At 39.1% G+C, this 25,562-nt stretch overlaps 1 protein-coding gene across 1 annotated transcript in view; it reads right to left on the bottom strand.

Moving 5' to 3' along the window:
* The window catches only part of kif14 (kinesin family member 14), a 95,784-nt gene that overhangs the window by 13,416 nt on the left and 56,806 nt on the right, over positions 1–25,562 (bottom strand). The window contains exons 20-26 of the mRNA XM_059983629.1: positions 24,830–24,923; positions 21,976–22,114; positions 13,590–13,684; positions 9,774–9,865; positions 5,448–5,672; positions 5,100–5,284; positions 3,417–3,575 (exon numbers count right to left, since the gene is read on the bottom strand). Coding sequence (XP_059839612.1) covers positions 3,417–3,575; positions 5,100–5,284; positions 5,448–5,672; positions 9,774–9,865; positions 13,590–13,684; positions 21,976–22,114; positions 24,830–24,923 — 989 coding nt within the window. The remainder of the gene's footprint in view (positions 1–3,416; positions 3,576–5,099; positions 5,285–5,447; positions 5,673–9,773; positions 9,866–13,589; positions 13,685–21,975; positions 22,115–24,829; positions 24,924–25,562) is intronic.

Below are 25,562 nucleotides of genomic sequence, written 5' to 3'. Positions count from 1 at the left end.
AAACAAGAACCAGTTTCCAGTTTTTAATGTAAATTGCAAACAGCAATTAGTTTTAAATTGCATGCATAGCATTGCAAACAGTGTTACAAAGCACAGGGTGCTAGCCCACAACAGGTGGCTGGCTGCTAATAGGTCTGGCTTGCAAAGTGAAATGACCAGAAGACTTATTGTCTGCGTTTGCCAAAGGCAAGACAATGGAATTTAGTTACTTGGTACATCAAACTCGGTAATAAATTGGGATATTTGTGTACTCAGAAGGTTGGCCCTCACAGCATTAATTGTGAATGTTTGGGATCCCTTTCACCAGAAGCGTTTAAGACCATTGAGAGTTACTTCCCCTCAGAAAAGGTATCTGTAAAACATCATATGCAGGTGATGTCATTTAGTAGTAGTATAAGTATCAGAAGCATTGTGGATTGTTAGGAATGACAAGGAGAATGACAGAGAGATGAGATTATAGAAAGAAGAACTAGAATTAATGCCTCAACATTCGGTTTCTACGAAGGATGACTGATTTGCCTGCAACTCATTAGTATGGTCTTCCAGTTCAGAAGAATTGTATCTGTGTTTGATAATCCTTTGTAGTTTGTAAATCTCTTGTAATTCAGAAATCTTTTATAAATTAGAAACCCACTGAGTGTTAAACATATGTTAAGACCTATTTGTTTACAGTTAAATGTATATCATTAGAACTAAAATAACTGTGTTTAAGCTACTTTGTTAATCAGAAGCATCTTACTTTGTATCAAGCAGTGGGTATTGGCAGCTAAACATTGCCACAGGGCTAAACAGGGAAGTAAGCTAGTCCTTGAAGAGTAGGTGGTTACAATATAACCTCCCTATAGTGAGGGAACCCATAGATATCTAAGTCAGATAGGGCTTAAAATCTTCTTTTCAGTTTAGGGCTTTGTGGACAGGGAACCCAATACCATCACACTTCGAGGTATACAGATGTAAAAATCAGGCCCTATGTTCCATATCAAGGAAGTTAATGAACGCTATTCTCCTGTGATAACAATTTTATTTTGTTGTTCTAAACATAAACTAATCTTCTTCCTGCTTTTTTGACTGCAGAAGATGAACCTAGCCTGAAGGACTTCCAGTCAATAGGGCAACATCTGTGAAAAGAGAAATATTCCAAGAGAACTAGGAAACATTTGAAAACAAACATGTTGTAAGTCGCAGGAAAGGGTGACAGTGGTAGTGTTGGCGGGGTTGGAGAGATAAAGATATATAAGCTTGAGAAAGCATTGTTAAGGCTTATCAACTATAGTTGATTTGTCCTGAGATACAAATAAGGAATGATGAATGTAAACAGAAGAGCAAATTATAAAATTGCCGAACTGACAGATAGAAAACAGTTGCTATAATCCTGCAATTAGTTTCTCCATTGTAGTGGACAGCACATTATTAATATATGAAAGTACAAAAAAATTGGAAGTTCAAGGGCTGCTTGGATAATTTCTTTGCAGAGCACCTTCCAATTGTTGATTGATCCCAAGTTCCTCCTTATCTGTCAATTTCGTTCACTATACCCCTCATACTCAGACCTATGTGATGTTCCAATGAAGGCCTGCATAAAGAACGGGTTTTTCTTTCTACACAGGCTACAGCTTTTGGAACTTAACACTAAATTCAATGATTTCAGATACCCAATCTTTTCAGTTTATACCAGAAGGTGATGAAGCTACAACCCATTTTTAACTCTCTACACAGATCCTGACTGATTTATTAGGAAAAGAAAATCATTTCCAGCAGTAAATGAAAATCAACAAAAAAATGTATTTTTTGCATGTTTCACTCTGCCTTCTTGATCTTAACTCTAACTGCACTCTTATACTATACATCAACCCTGGCATTTCTGATGACCCAGACAATATCTCTGATGAAATAAGGCCAGAATTGTCATGGACGTAAACAATAAATCAATTCTTCTTGTTGTAAATTATTGAAGGCAGATAGGCAAAGATATAGAATGGAAACAAAGGAACATCAAATTCAAAATGATGAGCTGTAGGAAGTTTTAGCACAGAAGAAAAAACTGATTTAATATCATAGATAGATACCCTACAGCCGAACAGGCCAATTTGGACAGAGAGGGGGGAGGGAGAGGGGAAGTTACTTTAAGTTATAGAATTCAATATCAAGTGTGGAAGGCTACAAATATGTCCGGATGGAAGATGAAGTGTTATTTCTCAAAGTTATATTGCACCTTGTTAAAATGTTGCAGGTAGCCAGAGTCTGAGTGGGAAGTTAGTTTCTCTGATGTAGAGGAGACACAATGAACACAGAATGAAACAGGTAAGATTGAACAAAGTCTGAGTGAATCGCTACTTCCCTTAGGAGTCGATGAGGTCTTAAGGGAAGAGGCAAAAGGATTGTTTACTGAATTTTCTCTGGTTATATGGGAAAGTGTATTTTGCAATATCTGCCAGTTTCACTGAGAAGACATGTCTCCCCTCCCTCTACCAATCCCACTTTCTTTTGAGTTTGTTCCCCTCATGACTATCTACTCCATTCTCTCTCTACCAACCAAGGAACTTCTCAGGGTGCTTTCGCAGTGTTTGTTTTGAATGAGGGCCCATGAGAAGACAACATATACAAGGATGATGGACAACGCGAGGAAGCAGTTGAAGAGGCAGGTTATTTGAGGTAGGTAAAACAACAATGATGGCTGAAATGGTTTGAAATATAACTGGATCATCAGAAATGTCAACTGCAAGTGTATAGTGCAGGAGTGAAGAGAGTTAGGATCAAATGGGCAGAGTGAAAGATGTGAAAGATACAAAGAAAAACTGTATTGTAGATGATGAGAAACATGGATCAACTTGTGGAGAAGCATATGGAAGTTAACCACTTCCTTTATAAGGGGAGAGAATCATGAGGAGAAAGACTGTGCCACTTATATTATTGCAATGGGCCACACTTAACTGTAATACTGTCACTGTTACTGGAAGCAAAAGTGAAAGTAGGCGTAGTTATCAAATAAATGATTCAATTTGTTTCAACTATAAACAGATGTTAAATTGGTATCTAAGACTCACAGTTTCTGCAAAGGAACATCTACACACAATAAAGCACCAATCTAACTTTTAAACTGTCCTTTTCCAGTTTTATTCATTGCCAATAAACTGGCACTTTCTGCTGATGATCAGGGGAACACACAGTTGACTATCCCCCAGGCTGAAATGGACCTGGCAAGCTTTCTGATGAACGTTCCAGATTATCTTACTGATTTTACTTTATAATTTGGAAACTCTGAGATTTAAGTATATATTTTTGGGTGATACAGTGCCACATGAATAAAAATGTTCCCAAAATATACAATTTGTTAAAATTGCAGAAATTAATTCATTTGATTAGTTGAACTTTCAATTTTGGAGAGCTCCTTTTTAAAATCCAGTGAAGAACAGTACCTTGTAACTATGTGAATCATCCATGTTCTCTTCGTCAAAATGCAGCTCCATGCCCATGCAGGCTGCCAAGTGACCTATGTGCTTTACAAGTCTTTTAATAGTTTGGCTTATTTTGTTCCGAGCTTCCACCACCATAGAGGAAATATCTGAATCACAGCCCTGGAAACACACAAACAGACATCAACTTGCAACAAGATATTGCTTTAATTATATGTAAGTAATTTTACTAGGACCTAACAACTCTTTCTCCAGCTTTGAGAATTCGGTGTTGGATAAATTGTTGGAGCAAAAATTTGCAGGTGCTTCCAAACAAAAAGCAAATTAAAATTTTGACTTCATAATAAAAAGTAAGCTGTAATTCAAACTAAAAATTGAAGCTGTCAAATATACAACTGCCTATTAATCAGTTTCTGCAACAAAAAAAAAGCACAAGCACTTAGTTACTGCCCTGACAGAGACTTCCATCAGGTTCATTTTATGTCTAGTATAGGATAAGTTTGTTGGAAATATGTTGAACATATATGATAAGTCAATGAAGCTTTTCCATATTATTTTACTCATTTTAATTTATACAGTATTTGGAAATAGAGATTTATAGTATACTTACAGTAACTAAGTAAAAATGTTCCAAAACATACTGCTTAATTTGTTCAAATTGGGGAAATGAATTCTTTTGATTAGTTGAAGTTTCAATTTTTGAAGTTTTTCTTGGAATTAAACCTACAAACCCTGTTTCATGAAGTTAATTGGGGGACTGCTTTGTCAAGCACCTCTGCTCCATCCGCAAAAAGCAGAATTTCCCAGTGGCCAAGCATTTTAATTTGTATTTCACATTCCTCTTCCCACATGTAGGTCCATGGCCTCCTTTTCTGCCACAATGTGCCACTCTTACAGTAGAGGAGCAACACCTGATATTTGGTCTCGGTAGTCTCTGACCTGATGGCATGAACATCAGTTTCTCCTTTTCTTCTCCTCTTTCTCTATTTCCCACTCTGGACTCTTACCTCTTCTCCTCATCTACCCATCACCTCCCTCCGGTGCCTGTCCTTTTTTTCCCCTTTCTCCCATGGTCCACTCTCCTTTCTTATCAGATTCTTACTTCTTCAGCCCTTTACCTTTCCCACCTACCTGGTTTCACCTATCACCTTCTAGCTTGTCCTCCTTCCCCTCCCTGCACTTTATTTTTCTGATATCTCCTCCCTTCCTTTTAAGTCCTGATGAGGGGTCACAGCCTGAACTGTTGACTGTTTATTTATTTTCACAGATGCTGCCGGACCTGCTGAGTTCCTCCAACATTTTGTGTGTGTTGCTAAGAAAGTTAATACAATTATGCTTTGATTAGCCAGAAATATCAAGATCTTCCCCTACCCTATTTGGGACCCTCCTCTTTGCAACTAATATATACCTCTTGTCCATTTTGTATTTATTTTCATTTTCTCTCTATATTGGCAGCATTCCATTGCTTTCTACGCACATTGTCAGCTAGATGTCCTTATACAATTTTTTGAACCTAAAACTAAATTATAACAACAGTTAAAATCTGTACAAACTAGATCTTATTTACTGATTCTGAAGATAAGGATATTAATGATAATGCAAATCATTTTTAAGAAATAAATTCTCAATCTTTATTTTGCCTGCTGCATATACTTTTCTTTTGTACTCAAATGTTCACATGCATACCTGTAATAACAGTTGTAAGTTTTGTCCCAATGTTCTAACTTCCCCAAGTAGTTCATCTTCAATCATTCCAAAGCAAGAGTCTTGTGGGGTAGTGTCTGTCCAAAGCTTCACTAGAATTGTCACCCTTTCAAAATTTGATGTAGTTCTGATGCAGCAAGACTGCATAGTTTTATTATTGTTGAACACTGTGTAGAAATGTAAAAAAAAGTTACTTAAAGCATGATAGTAACAGAGATATGCATGTCAATTAAACACAAGTAACACAAAAAACTACTTCAAGTGTCCTTCAATTGCTTATTGAAAATTTATTTTTCTAAAGAAAAATGAACAGTAAAATTGTAGACTTACTGTTTTCTTGACTTCCTTCATCTAGCTTTTCATAGGTATGTGAAATTTCCATTGTTTCCTTATGAATAGTGATGAGGTCAGTAAAAAGTCTGTCAGGGATGTTTTCTTGTGATACCTGACTTCTTCCCAGAAAGTCAACAGCTCCACTCAAAATTTCCTTACAAACGACAGGCAATGTTGACTCAGAGCCCATGGGGCAAATACTTTGAGACAAATTCAGTAACTCTGTTTTCAGATGGAAAGAATCTGTGAAAATACTTGAATAACTGAATTCCAGCTTAGCTGGTGATAGTAAATAAAATGAAAACTGGCACACAAAGTGAAAACAATGCACTTAAAATTAAGTCATCAAATTCTAGGTATCACTTGTTCTGTTTAGATCAATCATTACACATCATGCCCAATACAGGAAAAGAAACAAACCATTTTGGGAAAACCTACAAGAAAGCAATTGTGGCATGGACGTGTGGAGAAGGGTAGTTGAGGAAGCTTCCCTTTCAGGTTTATCTATCTTGTAATACCAGCATTTCCAGATTCTATAAACACACAAAAGCAGGTAAAATGACTACCTGCTGTACAAATTCTGGCTCAGCCTAATCTTCGTATCCCTAATTTTACCACAGAAGAGCTATTGTTGTCTCCAGCTCAATAACACAAGTAACAGAACAATAAATGTGGCATCTGTGATGTTGCCACGGTGAGAACAAACTGAAGAATTTTCTTTCAAGCACAAACTCAAAGCAAAACACCATTTTTAGATGACTGGAGAAAAATTCCCTATAATTTTCCTTCATCAATTTTAGATGAACATTTGTAATTGTTCAGAAATAAATATTTCAAATCAAATTCTAACTATACTGTACTAAAACAAGTTGACAAATCAGACAAGTTCACTATATACACAAGAAAACAGATTAAGAATCAGAAGTTCTGTATTTTATAGGTGTAAGTCTGTATATATTGTACTCAGTTAAACATTTCCTTTCTGTGAACTAATAATTTTTTTTTAAAAAGCAAGTACATCCTGGCTAAGCAGTAAATAATCAGATATTCATTTTCTATAAAAAGGGACACGATAGTCGCTTCATCATGTCCATAACATACCAAAACAACTGTTTTAAAGTAGAAATCACTACCCAATGAAGCAGTGGAGACAACTTCAGTAGATATATTTAAGACAAGGTTGAATAGATGTTTGCATAGTAGGGAAATTAATGGTTATGGGGAAAAGGGAGGTAGATGGAGATGAGTCCATGGTCAGATCAGCCATGATCTCATTGAATGGCGGAGCAGGCTTGACGGGCCAGATGACCTACTCCTGCTCCTATTTCTTACGTAAAGCAGTTACTGCTGATACATATTAAAGCACATACACAACTGTCATAATACACAAATCACAATCATGTAATGATGATCTGGTAACTTATTTTATTTGATGTCTTCCTTCTTCAAAGTTTCAGAACATCAGCGATGTCTTCCTTCAAAGAATGGGGTTCTTCCTCCACCATTCATGCTGCCCTCACCTGCATCTCCTCCATTTCCTGGACATCCACAGACATCCTATCCTCCTTAACAGGGAAAGAGTTCCCCTTGTCCTGACCTACCACCCCATGAGCCTCCACATCTAGCACAGCATTCTCCACAACTTCTGCCATCTTCACCAAACGCATCTTTACCTTTCCCCCATTCTCGTCTTTCCACAGGGATCACTTTCAAGGTGACTCTCTTGACCATTTGCCATTCCTGGCACTTATCCCTGTAAGCGTAAGAAGTGCTATAGTTGTCCATTTACCTCTTCCCGCACCTCCATTCAAGGCCCCAAACAGTCCCTCCAGGTGAGGCCATATTTCACTTGCAAATCTGTTGGGATCACCTACTGCACCCAGTACTTCTAATGCAATCTGCTCAACATTGGTGAGATCTGATGTAGATTGAGGGACTTCTCTGCCAAGCATCTTCACTCCATTTGCAAAAAGCAGGGTCTGCTGGTGGCCAACCATTTTAATTCTAATTCCTATTCCCATTCTGACATGCCACTCCACTGCCACAATGAGGCCACACTCAGGTTGGAGGAGTATCACCTCATATTCCATCTGGGTAGCCTCCAACTTGATGGCACGAATATCATTTGCTTTAACTTCCAGTAATTACCCCGCTCTTCCCCCTTCCCTCTTCCTCTGTTCCCCACTCTGGCTCCACTCTTCTTCTCACCTGCCTGTCTCCTCCCTCTGGTGTCCTTCTTCCTTCCCTTTTTCTTATGGTCCACTCTCCTCTCCTATCAAATTCCTTCTTCTCCAGCCTTTTACCTTTTCCACCTGTCACCACCCAGCTTACTCCATCCCTACCTCCCCCACCAGGCTTCACTCATCAACTTGTAACGTGCACTCCTCCTCCACTCCACCTTCTTATTCTAGCTTTTCCCGCTTCCTTTCCAGTGTGATTAAGGGTCTTAGCCCAAAATGTTGATGTTCCTTTCCATAGTTAATGCCCGAATGGCTGTGATCCTCAATCACTTTGTATGTGTTACTCTGGATTTCCAGCATCCATAGAATTGCTTCTGTTACTTATTTTATTTGTTGTTTTAAGGATGTACATTCAGTGCCAGTTTTATTAGAAGCACCAGGTTATTAATGCAAATATCTAATCAGCCAATAATGTGGCAGCATATCAATTAATGAAAGCATGCACATCGTTAAGGGGTCCAGTTGTTGTTCGGATCAAACATCAGGATGGGGAAGAAATATGATCCAAATGACTTTGACTGTGGATAATTGTTGGTGCCAAACAGGGTGGTTTGAGTATCTCAGAAACTGCTGATCTCCTGGATTTTCATGCACAATAGTCTCAAAAGTTTACAGAGTGTGAAGAACAAACAAAGAATCCAATAAGAGGCAATTCTGTAGGCAAAAGTACCTTGTTAATGAGAGAGGTCAGAGGACAATGACAAGACTGATTCAAGCTGATTGGAAGATGACATTAACATAAGCAACCATGCATTGCAACAGTAGTGTGCAGAAGAGCATCTCTGAATGGAAAACATGTCAAACCTTGAAATGGATGGGTCACCACAGCAGGAGACCACAATAGGTTCCACTCCTGTACCTAATAAAGTAGCCACTGATTGTAGATTGGCTAGGACAGTAAAGATAACTATTCTGCTCTTATTTAAAGACAAACACTCTACTTCCAGATAGTTCTAGGCTTTTATTAGTGAGAGTCAACAATCTGATTAAGAATTGGTGGAAACAGAAATAAGCTAGTTCCTTACTTCTTTGATAAAAATGAATTTATCAGTGAGGAAAGGAATTGTAGACAGTTTTGAAACCCAGACTTTGCAGAAAGAGGAGATTGCCAGTGAACAAAACTGTTTTAACAAACCTGAGATGATTAAACAAAATTGATCTAAGAATTTTCAAATAAAAGATGCTCTGTGTCCATTTAACTTCCTTTTTTCCAATTTTAAATCAACAAGATTTTTCATCTCCATTAACTATAAAGATGGATGGCTGACTGGACTAGTGTACACGGTGAAACCATGTCAAATGCCTTAGCATAGTCCTTGTAGACAACTCCCTGCCTTCATCAATCTTCTGAGTTACCTCCTCAAAAAACTTAAATTAGTGTGACTGGATTTCCCACATATAAAGCTGTGCTATCTATTTTTGATAGCCCTGCCTTTCCAAATGTGCACAAGTCCTTCTTATTCTAATTTTCTCCAGGTATTTCACTGACATAAAGTGCTTCAGTCAGTAGTTACCTGGCTTATCCCGGCTGCTCTTCCTAAATAAATGAATAGCATTAGTTATTACCCAGTTTTCAGTTTCCTCACGTGTGGATAACAAAGATGCAATCATCTCCATCAGGGCCCCAGCTACCTCCTCACTTGCAATCCATAACATTCTGTGAAAAACCTCATCAGGTCTTGGGGATTCTATCATCCCCCGCCCTCCCCCCTCCCCATAGCAAAGTGTTCCAGTGTATCTCTCCCTGAATTCACTATCTTACACATTGTTCTTCTCTTTAGGGAATAGAGCTGAAAGAATTTACTTGGGACCTCACATACATCTGCTCAGTTCACGTACAAGTGTCTCTTAAATGAACCCCTCAGGTTCTTACTGAGTCTGATCAATGCTCATTGAATTGAACACATCAATACTCCAGCAGTCAAACACTAAATCAAGATTGGAGAGCTGGATGGGAAAGGTTGGTAAACAAATCATTTTCCAAATAAATAGACAATAAAGGCCTTAACAACTACAAAAGTGAAAAGTCACGCTTAAGATAATAAAACAGCATTCAGTGAACATACAAAACACAGAAAAATACCTGTATGCGCAGGCTGCGTATTTTGAGTTGCAAGTGCTTGGATTCCTGCTAAACATCCAGCTATTCGTTTGCTTTTGAAAAAACTTCTACTTCTAAGCAGAAAAATAGGAAGTACAGTGAGATAAACTACTTCATGTTGTCACATTAGCAACAGAATAAAAATTCTATGAACCTCTTTTCAGTACAAGTACTCACAAACGCAGAACTGAATGTTAGAAACTATTACTTAAGGAGCACAAATTATAGCTAGTACCAAGACTTTAGGACTTTATTCCCTAAAGCACAGGAGAATGAGGGGAGATTTGATCAGATGCCATTTCATTGGCTCTTCACACAACTCTGGAACATCTGGACAGCAAAGATGCATATATCGGGATTCCTTACTGATTACAACTCAGCATTTAATACCACGATCCCCTCAAAACTAATCAATAAACTCCAAGACCTGGGCCTCAATACCCTCTTGTGCAATTTGATCCTGGATTTCCTCACTTGCAGACCCAGGTCAGTTTGGATTGGCAAAAACATTTCCTCCACAATCTCTATCAACACATACCTGCTTAACCCCCTATTCTACTCATTTTACACCTATGACTGTGTGGCTAAGTTTAGCTTCAACATCATACTTAAGTTCTCCAATGATACACTGTTGTGGTGATGAATCAGCATACAGGAGGGAGATTGTTAATTTGGCTGAGTGGTGTCATAACAATAACCTTTCACTCAATGTTAACAAGACCAAGGACCTAATTGTAGACTTGAGCAGAGGGGAACCAGAGGTCCATGAGCCAGTACTCATCGGAGGACCAGAGGTATAGAGGATCAGTAGTTTTAAATTCTTGGGTGTCACTATCTCAGAGGACCTGTCCTGGACCCATCATATAAAGGTAATTGCAAAGACAGCACCTCTACTTCTTTAGAAGTCTTCGGAGATTCAGCATGTCATCAAAAACCTCAACAAACTTCCATAGATGTGTAGTGGAAAGCGTATTGACTGGCTGCATTAAGGCCTGGTATGGGTACACCAATGCCTTTGAGCTGAAAATCCTAGAAAAGGTGGTGGATGTTGCCCGGTACATCATGGGTAAAGCCCTCCCAACCACTGAGTACATGTACATGAAACACTGTTGTAGAAAAGCAGCATCTGACATAAAAGACCCGCACCACCTAGGCCATGCTCCTTCTCACTGCTACCATCAGGAAAAAGGTACAAGTGCTTCAGAACTCACACCATCAGGTTCAAAGGCAGGTACTACCCCTCAACCATCAGGCTTTTGAAAAAAAAAAGGATAATTACACTCACCTTTTGAGATATTCACACAAACCAACGATCTCACTTTAAGGACTCTATCTTGTTATTTCATGCTCTCATTATTTGTTGCTATTTATTTATATTTACACAGTTGTGTTAAGGTTGAAAGGTGAAATGTTTAAGGCAAACATCTTCATTCAGAGGCTGGTGAGAGCATGGAGTGAGCTACCAGCGTATGTGATGGATGTGAGTTTGATTTCAACATTTAATAGAAATTTGTATAGGTACAGTACATAGATGGGAGGGTTATGGATGGCTATGATCCAGGTGCAGGTCAATGGAACTCAGCAAAATAATAGTTTGGCATGGACTTGGTGGGCTGAAGGGCTGTTTCTGTACTATATTTTTCTATGACTCTATAACCAATGTAAATATTTCTGTTTTATAATGACATTTTCATTATTTAGAATAAAAACATTTAATGACATCAAGCATTGCAAAGCATTCTCTAAAGTTTGTTTGACTCTATGGTTATTAATTTTGGCAAATGTAGCAATCAATTTCAAGAAAACAAATGGAATGAGATGAACAAACTATGCAATTTTTCGTAGCACTAAATGTAGGAATATTTGGAAAATTATCAAAAATTTCTCAACATCTCAAAAAGGATTTTGTTTCCTTGGTCAAACAAAGCAGCAAACATTTAGTAAGTATTAGAATGACACGGAAGCTCCAAACAAAGGGTCAAAAGCTGAACATCTTGTGGCAAGTAACTTATCTCTCAATAGTCAGAGTCTTTCTATCATTTACAAGGCACAAGTCAGGAGCATGATGAAATCCTTTTAACTTAGCTGGATGAGTACAACTCCTAAACTACTAAAAATCCTCAGTACTATCCAGGACAAAGCACGTCTGGCACCTTGTCCACCATCCAAAGCATTCATCCCCTGACCAAAGTCAATATATGGCCTCTGTGTTTGGCAAAAAAAAATGCATTGTGACTGTTACTCTTTCAGCAGCTCTCAAAATTAAGATCTGTGCCAATGAGACAGAAAGGGACAATTGATTTGGAAACATATTGCTGTGCTTAGACTGCCAGTTGTCCAAATTGTGGAACTCCCTACCTAGCATTGGTTCAAGGTGGTGGTCTACCACCAACTTCCCAAAGAAATCATAGATAGACAAATTCTGCAGTTAAAGAAATGGAGGCATCTCAGAAAAATGGATACCATAGCAAAAAGATCAGCTAGGAAATATGGTATTTTCTAATGATTTCTCACTGTCACAAACAATGCAGTTATCTAAGTTGCTGGCAGTAAGTGGTTATAAATATTAAGTGCCAACTGTAAGAGAAGTTGAACTCCTTCAAAAAGGCAACTTCAACCATTCCATAGTTACTTCATGGGAATACAGCCTAATGGCTAGAAAAGAGAAAAGTTTATTTCCATATAAACACTAGAAGTTATCAAAGGAAATTCTTCACATTTCACAACTTGCACTTCGCAGTTACTTTTTTGTTCTCCATACCAAACTTTACAACGTGGTTGTTTTATATGGCACATTACTACGTTCCTCAAGATTAGATATCCAGAGATTCACTAACCTGGAAACAACATTCCAACCAGGCTACAAAATTTACATAAAAATAACAACTAGTTTTCAAGACACAATTTTAGTAAAAGTTATGACAGTGCCTTAACAATGTAACAAAGTAGACATATAATAATGCAGGTACAGGATATTTAAAGTTATCTTTTGAAGAAATTCAACTTTTTTTTAAGTTGGCACTTATTCTGTGGACTGACCTTTATGCCCACTTTGAAACTTGTAGCCAGAACAAATATAACAAGTAACATTTATTTATCATCAAGTAACTAAAAATCAATATTTTGCTATTAATACCAAGATAATGAGACAAGTGATCAGGAGCTAGTGCTGCAAAAAGAAACAAAAGCAAACTGAAAAGCACACTGTTAAGAACACCACAGACCAGCGTCATAGAAGGAATCATTCAATTATCATGACTTGATTAGAAATAGTATTCAAATATAGATTAGAGATCCACAGGATAAATATTAAAGGTACTGTAATTTGATAGCATCAGTGTAGTATCTATATTGTATGATTCTTTAAGATTATTCCACAATATTTTTAAATTGGTATCCCTCTGAAAGGTTTATACAAGAAACAATGTTAAAGAATTTAACAATCTGCAAATTTATTATACGACAAACTTTCCAGCAACTTCATGAAACTATAAAATTAATTTAAAAGAAACTACCATGGACGTGTTAGAATAATACTTAATTTGTTTACAGACAGCAGTCAAACATAATGGAACATGTTATTTCAGCACCAATGACTGGAAGAGAATTCAAATGGAGCAGGGCTGACGGAAAAAGGAAGTGGCTTGTATTAAAGGCTATGAGCCATTAATGTAAACAATAAACTGAATCTTACCTTTCGTTGGTCTATTCCTGCATATGTAAATATCAATTCAAAACAACTAAACTTTTCAAATTAATTCTTAATTGTATGAAAAGCACATTTCAAAAAGTACACACCGTCTTTTAGAGAAAGAGGAAGAGAGCGTCAAATCCGTTTCCCAGTCATCATTGGGATCATAAAATATGTCTTCCTCTCCAGAATGCCTTGTACCCTGTTGGGAAGAATAACCAGAGTGGCACTCAATTTCAAGCAGTGGATAATAACACAAAACATAATGTCCCCTTGCTTTTTAATTCAGTATGTTGATCAGTAGGTCATGGAAAGGCATGGAAGAGAGTTATATTCAAATATTGAGCTTTAAAATCAAGTGTTACTATGACAAATGGGATAGCACCACCAGACAAATCTTCCCCTCTCTCTGCTTTCCCCAAGAACTACACTCTCTGTGACTTCCTGGGGTTCTCCCCATCCTTGGCACTTTCCTCTGCAAACATAGGAGATGAAACACATGTTAAAGAGACCTTCCACTAGAGGCACAGATTCAGTTGTACAATACTTTCCCCAACCTAATCCATTACAAATGGTGTTCATGATGTGGCCTCTTCTGCATTGGCGAGACCTGAAGTAGATGAGGCAATCATTTTGCAGATTACCTGAGCTCTGTCCACTATGGAAATCTAGAGTTCCAGATGCATGTCATGTGAACATCCCTTCCCATCCCCTAACTAACTCCTCTGTCCTCAGTCTTTTCCACTGCCATGGTGATGCCAAATGTAAACTAGAAGAAATGCAACTTATATTTCAATTTCCCAGTTTTGGGTAAGCCATTCTGCCAAGTGCCTTTCTCATACCCACCAGTTCACTCTCATTCTCTCTCCTTGTTCACCTTTTCCACTCCTTCTGTCCCAACCCGCCTTAACAAAACTCATCATCCTTCCTATGTTGTTCTACCTGCCAATTACCAACACACCTGGGTTTTCCTCCCTTAGTTCACCTCGCCAGACTGCTTCTATTCATCCCTCAACCCTCCGATTTCTGGTTTCATCTACCAACCTCTTACTCATTCCAGAAGAACTGAGAAGTCCTCCTACTTCAAAGAAAGTGGCTTCCCTTCCTCCACCATCAACACCACCCTCACCTGTATCTCTTCCATCTCACACACATCTGCCCTCAGCCCATTTTCCCACCACCACAGCAGGGATAGGGTTCCTCTTGTCCTCACCTACCACCCCACTAGCCTCCACATCCAACACATAATTCTCCATAACTTCCACCATCTCCAAAGGGATCCCACCACTAAGCCCATCTTTCCCTCACCTCCACTTTTGCTTTCTGCAGGGATCACTTCCTCCCTACTGACCTCACTCCATGCAAATGGAACAAGTGCCACACCTGCCCCTATACCTCCTCTCCCTCACTTCCATTCAGGGCTCCAAACAGTCCTTCCAGGTAAGGCCACTCTTCACCTGCAAGTCTGTTAGAGTCATTTACTGTATTTGGTGCAGCCCCCTATATAATCGGTGAGACCTGACGTAGATTGGGAGACTGCTTTGTCAAGCACCTTTGCTTCAGCCACCACAAAAAGCAATATTTCCCAGTGGCTACCCATTTCAATTCTACTTCCCATTTCTATTCTGACACGTCAGTCCAAGGCCTCCTTTACTGCCACAATGAGACCACACTCAAGTTGGAGGAGCAAAACCTTGGATTCCATCTGATTAGCCTCCAACCTGATGGCATGAATATAGTTTCCCTGAGCTTCTGGTAATTGACCATCCCCCATTCACCATTCCCCATTCCTGTTTCCCTCTCTCATCTTACCTCTTTACCTGCCCATCATCTCCCTCTGGTGCTCCTCCATCTTCCCTTTCTTCCATGGTCTCCTGTCCTCTCCTAACAGATTCCCACATCTCCAGCTCTGTATGTCTTTCACAAATCAACTTCCTAACTCTTTACTTACCACCTTCCACTCTTCAGTTTTACCTAGTTGCTGCCACCTTATACTACTTCCTCCCCTCCCTGCACCTTCTTAGTCTGACTCGTTTCCCCTGCCTTTCCAGTCTTGATTTGGGTCTCAGCCCAAAACATTGACTGTTTAGTTTTTGCCATAGATACTGCCTGGCCTGCAGAGTTCCTCCAGAATTTTGTATGTTGCTTTGGATTTCCTCATGAATCTGCAGATTTTCTCATGTATTTGACCCTCGATCCCCATCCTTCTCCAACTGACTCCATCTGCCGATTTTTTTCTTATGTTTCTACTTATCACCTACCAGCCTCTGACTCTGTACTTCCCTTCTCCCAACTGTCTCCATCTGCCTGTTATAAGACCATAAGACATAGGAGCAGAAATATGCCACTTGGTTCATCTAGCCTGTTCTGCCATTCCACCATGGCTGATTTAATATCCTTCTCAACCTCATTCTCATGCATTCTCCCCCATAACACCTGACACTCTAACTAACTAAGGAACTATCAACCTCTGCTATAAATATACTCAAAGACTTGATCTCCACAGACGTCTGTGGCAATGATTTCTGCAGATTCTCCACCCTCTTGCTAAAGAAATTCCTTCTCACCACTGTTCTAAATGGGCGTCCCTCTATTCTGAGGCTGTGCCCTTCAGTCCTAAGCTCACCCTTTCAATATTAAATAGGTTTCAACTACAGCAAGTCCCCCCCAGAGCCATCAACCTCTCCTCATACGTTAACCATTTAATTCCCAGAACCATTCTCTCCCATGCTAGTACATCTTCTCATAGATAAGGAGCCCAAAACTGCTCACAGTACTCCAAGTGCAGTCTGACCAATACCTTATAAAGCCTCAGTATTGCATCCTTGCTCTTATATTCTAGTCTTCTCAAAATGAATGGTAACATTGAATTTACCTTCACTCGTACTGACTCAACCTGCAAGCTAACTTTAGGAAATCCTGCACAAGGACTCCCAAGTCTCTTTGCACCCATTTAGAAAACAGTCTACACCTTTATTCCTTCTACAAAAATGCATGAGCATACACTTTCCTACACTATATTCCATCCGCCACTTCTTTGGCTATACTCCCAATCTGTCTAAGCCCTTCTGCAGACTCCCTGCTTCCTCAACGCTACCTGCCCCACCACCTACCTTTATATCATCCCCAAACTTGGCCACAAAGCCCTCACTTCTGTCATGCGAATCATTGACACATAATGTGAAAAGAAGCGATTCCAATATCAACCCTTGTAGAACTTATCATAGAGGCCAAGCAGAGTAGTTCCCCTTTATTCTGACTCTTGGCCTCCCTGCCAATTAACCAATCTTCTATCCTGTTATACCATGGGCTCTCATCTTGTTAACCAGCCTCATGTACAGCACTTTGTCAAAGACATTCCAAAAATCCAAGGAAATATTATCCACGGACTCCCCTTTGTCTATCCTGCCTGTTATTTCCTCAAAGAACAGATTTAGCAGGCAAGATTTCTCCTTAAAGAAACCATGTTGACTTTGGCCTACTTTATCATGTGCCTCCAAGTACACTGAAACCTCATCTTTAGAAATGATCTCCAACATTTTACCAACTACTGAAGTCAGGCTAATTGGCCTCAAATTTCCCTTCTGCCCCACCCCCATCCTCAAGGCGTGTAATGACTTTTGCAATTCTCCAGTCTCTTCAGAACCATTCTAGAATCTAGTGATTTCTGAAGAATCATTGCATAAATCTCCACAACCTCTTCAGCTACCTCTTTCAGAACCCTGGGGTGTGGTTCATTTGGTCCAGGTGACTTATCTACCTTCAGACCTTTCAGATTCCCAAGCACCTTCTCCTTAGTAACAGCAACAACACTTACTTCTGCACCCTGCCATTTGTGAATATCTGGCATACTCTTAGTGTCTTCCACAGTGAAGACTGACACAACATACTTATTAAGCTGACCGCCATTTCTTTGTCCCTTATTACTACCTCTCCAGCATCAATTTCCAGCAGTCCAATATCCAGTCTTGCCTCTCTTTCACTCTTTATATATCTGAAAAGACTTTCGGTGTCCTCTTTGATATTTTTTGGCTAACTTACCTTCATATTTAATCTTCACTCTCCTTGAGGCTTCTAGGTGCCTTCTATTGTTTTTCAAAAGCTTTTCAATCCTTTAACTTCACTCTACTTTCTCCCTCGCAAAGTGCAGGGAAAATTCTATCATATTGTGATCACTGTCTCCCAATGGTTCCTTTACCTTAAGCTCTCTAATCGCATCTAGTTTATTAAACAACACCCAATCTAGAAATGCCTTTCCCGTAGTGGACTCAACCACTTGTTCTCTAAAAGGCACCTCATTGGCATTCTACAATTTCCCTCTCTTGGGATCCAGCGCCAACCTGATTTTCCCAATCTACCTGCATATGGACTCCCATGAGTATCATAACATTGTCCTTTTTACATGCCACATTCTGGCTACTGTTTGGAGTCTTGTATATACACAACTCCCATTAGGGTCTTTTTACCTTTGCAGTTTCTTAACTGTACCCATAAGGGATCTACATCTTCCCATCCTTTGTCACCGCTAAGGATTTGATTTCATTTTTTAATCAACAGAGCAAACCCACCCTCTCTGCCTACTTACCTGCCCTTTCCATACAAGATGTATCCTTGGATGTTAAGCTCCCACCAATAATCTTCTTTCAGCTACATCTCAGTGATGCCAGAACATCATACCTGACAATCTCTAACTGTGCCTTATTCCTTATAATGTGTGCAGTCAAATTTAACACCTACTTTCCTGTATTCATAACCCTTTTTGCTGTATTCATAACTCATGTTACCCTTCACTTCATCCAATGACTGCAATTTTGCCCTATTATCTACCTGTCCATCCTCGGAGTCCCACTATATACTGAATCAACATAAACCAATTGCTCCATCCTCAATCCTATCACTCCAGTTCCAATCCCCCTGCCAACTTTGTTTAAACCCTCCCCAACAGCTCTAGCAAACCTGCTTGCAAGGATATTGGTCCCCTTTGGGTTCAGGTGTAACCCATTCTTATTGTACAGATCATACAGTCCCACAACATGCTTCTAGTGATCCAAAATTCTGAAACCCTGCCTCCTGCACCAGTTCACCAGCCACTCATTCACCTATACCATATCCTTTTCCTTCCCTGACGAGCATGTGGTAACTATGAGTAATCCAGAATTTCTAATTCAGCGGTCTTGCTCGTCAGCCTCTTCCCCAATTCCTATATTTGCTGCACAAGACGTCCTGCCTCTTTCTACCCATGTCATTGGTTCCAATCTGCACCACAATCTCTGGCTGCTCACCCTCCCTCTTGAGAATCTTCTGCAGCCACTTTGAAGCATCCTGTACGCTAGTACCTGGGAGATAGCACAACATCCTGGCTTCTCTTTCATGACCACAGAATCTCCCATCCATCCCCCTAACTCTGCACTACAGAGTTGAGTAGTTTCAAGTTCATTGGTATCACCTCAGACAGCTGAAGTTTGGCATGAGCTCCCATATCCTCAGGACCTTCTACAGGGCACCATCAAGAGCATCCTGACTGGCTGTGCTGCCACCTGGTATGGAAACTGTACTACTTCAATTGCAGGGCAATGCAGAAAGTGGTGTGGGCAGCACAGCACATCTGTGGATGCGAACTTAGTCTGTTTAGGACATTTTACAGAAGCAGGTGCTTAGAAAGGGCCCAGAGGATCATCAGGGACTCCATCCACCTCAACCACATACTGTTTCAGCTGCTTCCATCTACCACAGCATTAAGGCCAGGACCAACAGGCTCCAGGACAGCTTCTTTCTCCAGGCCATCAGATTGATCAATACACATTGATGATTGCATATCTGATTGCACATACATGTATACAAAACAATTATGTATACAATCTTAGTGTTTGTGCAATATCCTCCCACATTACCCTTCCTTATTGCTTGTACATAAAGAGATGCAACATAATGATTTTTACTCCCTCGTGTTGTGGGATGGATATAAGAAACAAAAATTCTAATTCTACTGAGTCTCCTATTACTACTGCTCTGCCTGCTGCTGTCCCTAACAGGTCACTCCTTCCACCACCAGCAGCATCCAAAGGGGTATGCTTGTTGCTGAGGGGAATGCTACATGGGAACCCTACACCAACTATATACTTCCTTTATTTCTCCTGGTGGTCACTCAGCTGCTATCTGAAGCTTGCATTCTGAGTGTGAACTTCAGTAAAAGTCTCAACCTCCCAGATGCTCATAAGTACATCCAGCTCCAGCTCCTTGACTTTTGTCAGTCAGGAGCTGAAGTTGGGTGCATTTCCTACAGATGTAGTCATCAGTGAAACCAAGGTATCCTGAAATCCCACATCTCACAGGAGCAGCGTTCCACTACCTACCATCCTGCCTACACTTGTCATGCCTCTAACTTCTCAAGCTTAAGTTATAGTTTACAGCTGTTCTCACCAAGCCTGTTGAGCCAATCCACTCACACAATGGCCACTCCGCTCAAACCACACTTCTTTTTATTGGCCCTTGCTAATTAACCCGTTACTATTAATCCAAGCAATCCCCCACTCCACAGACAAGTCTCGATGGACTCTGTTCATGTTTTAAAAAATCATCCTGCCTCACTCCCCACCCCCAACTCACTTCACCCATCAACCTTGACCCACTGAGTTCTTCTAGTTTTGCTGAGGCCATAAAAGGCCAGCAAAATTACCCAGGGTAGGCAAATACAAATGGGCAGGCAGTGAGAGTGGCAGTTCGAGGAAGCATTTCAGATCCAGCGCAATAACACCAGTCAGGTCATTAGTCACAAGCTGCTTGTATGAACATCAAAATCCCTGATCTTCAAAAAAAATCCATGCTCCAACATTACAAACGCTCAAGTTTCTCAATGTTCAAATATAATACACTAAATGATGTTAATCAGACTTTAAAAAGTGCTCATTGTATGAATCAAACAGGTATAATAACTCAGATATGCAATAAAGTACAATTGTTTTCTTTCAGGGTAATAAATCAACCAGTCTTAAAACAATGTAATGCTAATTGCCATCCTTTTCACACCTAAAGAAAAAGTCTGTCTCTGCAGTTGGTGGAAATCTGTAAGGAAATTACATTATATACATGTTAAATTTACCAGCCCAATAACTATGCATATTAATTTTACCCTTCTCTTTTTAAAACTGAGTCTCAAGAGAGGAATAAAACATGAAGAAATTTAGAGAGTTTACTGCTATATTATAAGTTGTTAAGAAACAGAGCTTCAAAAGCATATAACTATTCTTACTTATTTTTAAAGTCACAAAGTACAAGTTCTTCTGCAAAGCTTAAGACATACTTTGTGCACTGCAAGATGTCTGAGCATGTCCAAGATCTAAAAAGAGGTATTTAAAAATCCTCAGTATTCAATCAATCATTAAACTTCAGTCAGAAAAGATAGAGCTGGATACAGGACTGAGGCCCAAACTAATAGTTAATAACATTTAGATTTGTTTTGTCAAAACTTCCCCAGATTCTTTTTTTATTGGTCATGAATTGCCTAAGCCAGGCACAGGCATACCATTTAAACTTTGAATAACTGACTATTTTGGCAACACAATGTGCCAAACCACAAATGCATTGACACAAATCAGATAAACAGCTGTCTATCGAGCAAAATTAGGAGAATCTTAAATTAATAATATAGTTTTATACAGAAATGTTTGATAAAGAATAGAAATCAGCATAATAGGCTAAAAGTGAATACTTGTTGATTTATAATATATAGTACAGTAGTTATTCAAATATAGCAAAGGAAATCTTAAATAGTTCAATGCTATGCTACTAATTTGGCATCACTATTTCAAAATGAAACAGCAAAGATAAACAAAATGAATATTTATTAGTCCTTCTTTACAAGAATGCAAGCCATGTACTAAAAAGATTTAAACATGCACACAACACTTGCATTTCATTCTAATGTGCTAATTTTATAACTGTTACCCAGCAGACAAATTGTTTGACCAAAAAGGCAGAATTGAAAATAAAGATTCTGGAGGGCCAATAGAATAATTAAAATAGAAGTGAAGCAGCATAAAAGGGCAAGAATGAGAAAAAAAGTATGTAAGCCTTAAACAAAAGAATAATTCATCTTTGTACAGTCCGATGACTTAATTATTTCACTACAGAAGGATACAATATCCAGCATGTTGATGACAACTCATAAAAATTGCTCGTAGCATCTCAGGCAAATTATGAAATGTGACAGCATAGCAAGCCTTAAGATAATGTATGTTCAAATTTGAGGTTCGACTTACTTTATTATTTTAGCATCTGGATCAATCTGACTAATAGATCCCAGTGACGTGAAATTCAAAACAGTCAGCAGGCCATAATTGTGTAGTGCCACAAGGTGGCTACTTGTTTGTCTTTACCTTCTGGTGAGAGGTCCACATTACTGTAATATGATTGCTATTGGTCTTAGACAATAAACACAGTAATGGATTATTGAGAGATATTCTAATCATTCACAGCTCAACAGTAAAGCTTTACCTGATAGAGTTCTCTCATAGTCGCCAACTTGCATTCAAATTTGTCCAAGCTCCAGAAAGTGCTTATGCCTAACTTAATATTTTTAACTTGAACCTGAATTGGACTTTTTAGGCTTTCATTTTTGTTGTCAGGCTCATGTCTGTAAAAAAAAAGAAAAATCAGTTTCTGCACTGTATCGTGATTCAGCAAAGAAATAGCTATATCCACACTCTCGGCCACAAATTCTAAAATTTAGTCCAGAAGGATTACGACCTATTGCGAAAAATAACTTTGTTGCATTGAAAAGTTACTGTTGGATATTGTAAAACAGCTGTTTTTTTTCAAAGCAGTTAATCAGGTTGGCATTCAAGAACATTTTAGACTAAAGTGGCAAGAAAAGAGGCTCTTATTCATGTCTCTTCAAATAGGGAAGTTCCAATCCTATTTATTTTACTACAATAGACTGAAGGGAACATACCAACCCAGTAGATAGCAAGATAAAAGTTGCAACATCTGCGCTCTCCGAAATAACATGATAGAAAGCCCAGAGCTGAACACTTCAATCATGACTCAATATAAGAAACCATTTTCCTGTATTCGTTCCTGAACTGCTCTACTCACAAATGTACACCCATCCTTATGGAACTACCTAAAATCTTAATTTTCAAACAGCCCAAATTCAGATTTTTACTAGTGTAATCTGGTTGCTGTGCATGTCCCACAAACTCGCCATTTACAACAAATTACATGAATATAGCTTAATGTGCTGCTGGTGGCCCCTTAAGACATTTGGACAGGCTAACATAGAACATAGAACAGTACAGCACAGTACAGGCTCTTCGGCCCACAATGTTGTGCCGACCCTTAAACACTGCCTCCCATATAACCCCCCACCTTAAATTCCTCCATATACCTGTCTAGTAGTCTCTTAAATTTCATTAGTGTATCCGCCTCCACCACTGACTCAGGCATTCCATGCACCAACCACTCTCTGAGTATAATCCCTTCCTCTAATATCCTCCTTGAACTTCCCACCCCTTACCTTTGTTATGATCCCAGCCCCCTCCTTTGTGAGAATCGCAAGAGCACCCGTCGAAGTGGGGGGGGGGGGGGGTGGTCAGTAGACCCAGTCGGGGAGAGAGAGAGAGAGAGAGAGAGAGAGAGAGAGAGAGAGAGAGAGAGAGAGACGTGCCAAATTGCAGGTCCCACCAGGGATACAGAATAAAGACAACAGCGACTATTGTCTCATTAAGACCACGTGAAAAGCCCTTGGGCAAGGTGGGCTGGTTGAGAGAGAGATTGCATCATCACAACCTGATTGACACCTGCGACCCTGTGAGGAAGTATAAAGGAGAGTCTCAGGGGGACAGCCCCCTCGGACGCACCAAGAAGACACGAGAGTGTTCCCGCAGCAGCGGGAAGCCATTCTGAAGGAAGCCACGTGCGTTAGATTCCGGGATTGGAATCTGTGGCTGGAATCACAGAAAACCGCTTTTAACTAACATCGGGGAGAGGAAACCAATGCTCCCCCGATTTCACGGAAGATTCATTGAGACTCAGCAAGTTCTTTCTCTTCTCCCCCAATCTCTCTCTCTCGGTCGCCCCACGGAAAACCCAGCGATTTTCAAAGGGCTGAGGCCTGCAGATTTTGAGTGACTTTTATATTTCCAACGGACAATCTATTAACCCCTAGACACCAGCAGAGCTCACTTCTTAATGACGATTATTACTATACCAGCGCTTTAGATTGAGTGTCGACGATGTGCACTATCTGAATATTTGTATTAACCCTACTTTTGTGTCCCTTTATCAATAAAAACGTTTGAAAATAGTGACATCAGACTTCAACGGACCTCTCTATCTTTGCTGGTAAGTTCTCCAGTCACGGGATTCGTAACACCTTAAAGCCATGTCCTCTTCTTTTGAGCAGTGGTGTCCAGGGGAAGAGATGCTGGCTGTCCACCATCTATTCCTTTTAATATCTATCATGTCTCCTTTCATACTCCTCCCCTCCAAAGAGTAAAGCCCTAGCTCCTTTAATCAGGCCTTCGTATTACAAATCCCTCCCCTATCTTCTCTCTTGTTAAAAACAGACTTGATTTCTCACTTTCTTAGTTCTGTTGAAGAATCCTGGATTCCAAACATTAACTATCTCTCCTTCTGCAGATGTGCCTGACTTGCTAATTACTTACAGCATTTCCATTTTTTATTTGATTTCCAGCTTCTACATACTTTATTTTAATGTCAAATTATAGTTGTAACATACAATGATTGTACTAATCCATCATTATACATTTGTGGTTGATTAAGCCAAAAAATATACAAGAAAACGTATGCTGATACTCTCCATAAGCGATGCACATATCAGGTATTTCTACTTTTGGAACAAATTTACAACAGACCGGCTTTCCTTATCCCCCACTTTCAAAAGGCTTGTAGGTTGTTACAAATAACTGAAGAGAAACATTGCTCTTATCCTTTCATAATAGTTTTAATGTTACAGTTAGAAAGTACACACAAATACTTTAAATTATGATAAAGTGAAATTGCTACTAATTTAATTTTCTTAAGCTCAACTATTACTTTATCTGTAAAGTAAATACTGTAAATGAATGAACAGATATTAGGATTTATGCACAAAATCTAAGGTACATCATTACTCAGTTAAATTTAACCACCTACATTTAATTGAATTGGAGCAATGCAGACTACACCATAAGCTATATAAGAATGCATAAAAATAATAATAGCTAAATAATACTTCCCCAATTCAGATGCTTACAATGTCAAACAAAAAAGAATTACATTAATAAAATCATTTATCTCAGTGCTATTCATCAATAAGATTGACTATTTTGCACAGGGTGACACTAACCTAATAAAAATAGTGTGCTTCCTCAAGTTGCTGCTAATAGTATTAGCTTCCTGGATCATCATTGAAAGCTTCATGGAGCTCCAGTGTGAATGGCCTGCAACACAAATAGAAAATAAATCAATTAGGCCTGCCATAGAAACTACACAAAACATGTACTTTATTCGTAACATAAAGGGATACAAACAGTTCACCGAAAGGACAAAAAAATTGTTTAATTGGCTCATTTCTTATATTAACCAACTTTCTTTCTCTGTTATAAGATTTTTTTTTACAGTATCATTCTGCATTGCGCTCACTGCTTCTCCAAAATTCCTACTTTCATACTCCTAAGAAAATACCCTGACATGTCTTTGTGGGGCTTAAAGTGGATAAAACTGAACTTGCACGTTTGCCCACTCATCAAGTAGAATTTCTTCACATGTGTGCTCACATAGTCTACAATTGGCAGTTCATGCTCCTATTTTTGCTTGGTTTCAAATACATGGAATGCCTTACTTTAAGCATTAAAAAAAAACAAAAAGGCATTTTTTTTATATTATACTCCACTTTCATTAACTTTCCATCTAAACTTGTTACCAGCAACACCATTATAAAATGTTCATTGCACTTATTGTGCTCTCATAGTTGAATTGTTTGTCGAAGAGAAGAAAAATGATCTGAGACTCTGAAGAATGCTAACCAATTAAAACCACACACAAACAATAATTGTAACTGACTGTTGTAAGAAATATTC

The sequence above is a fragment of the Hypanus sabinus genome, chromosome 11, assembly GCF_030144855.1.
Source record: "Hypanus sabinus isolate sHypSab1 chromosome 11, sHypSab1.hap1, whole genome shotgun sequence".
Classification (NCBI taxonomy): domain Eukaryota; kingdom Metazoa; phylum Chordata; class Chondrichthyes; order Myliobatiformes; family Dasyatidae; genus Hypanus; species Hypanus sabinus.
The sequence above is the reverse complement of the archived record's forward strand: the minus strand, read 5'-3'. Positions and strand labels throughout refer to the sequence as shown.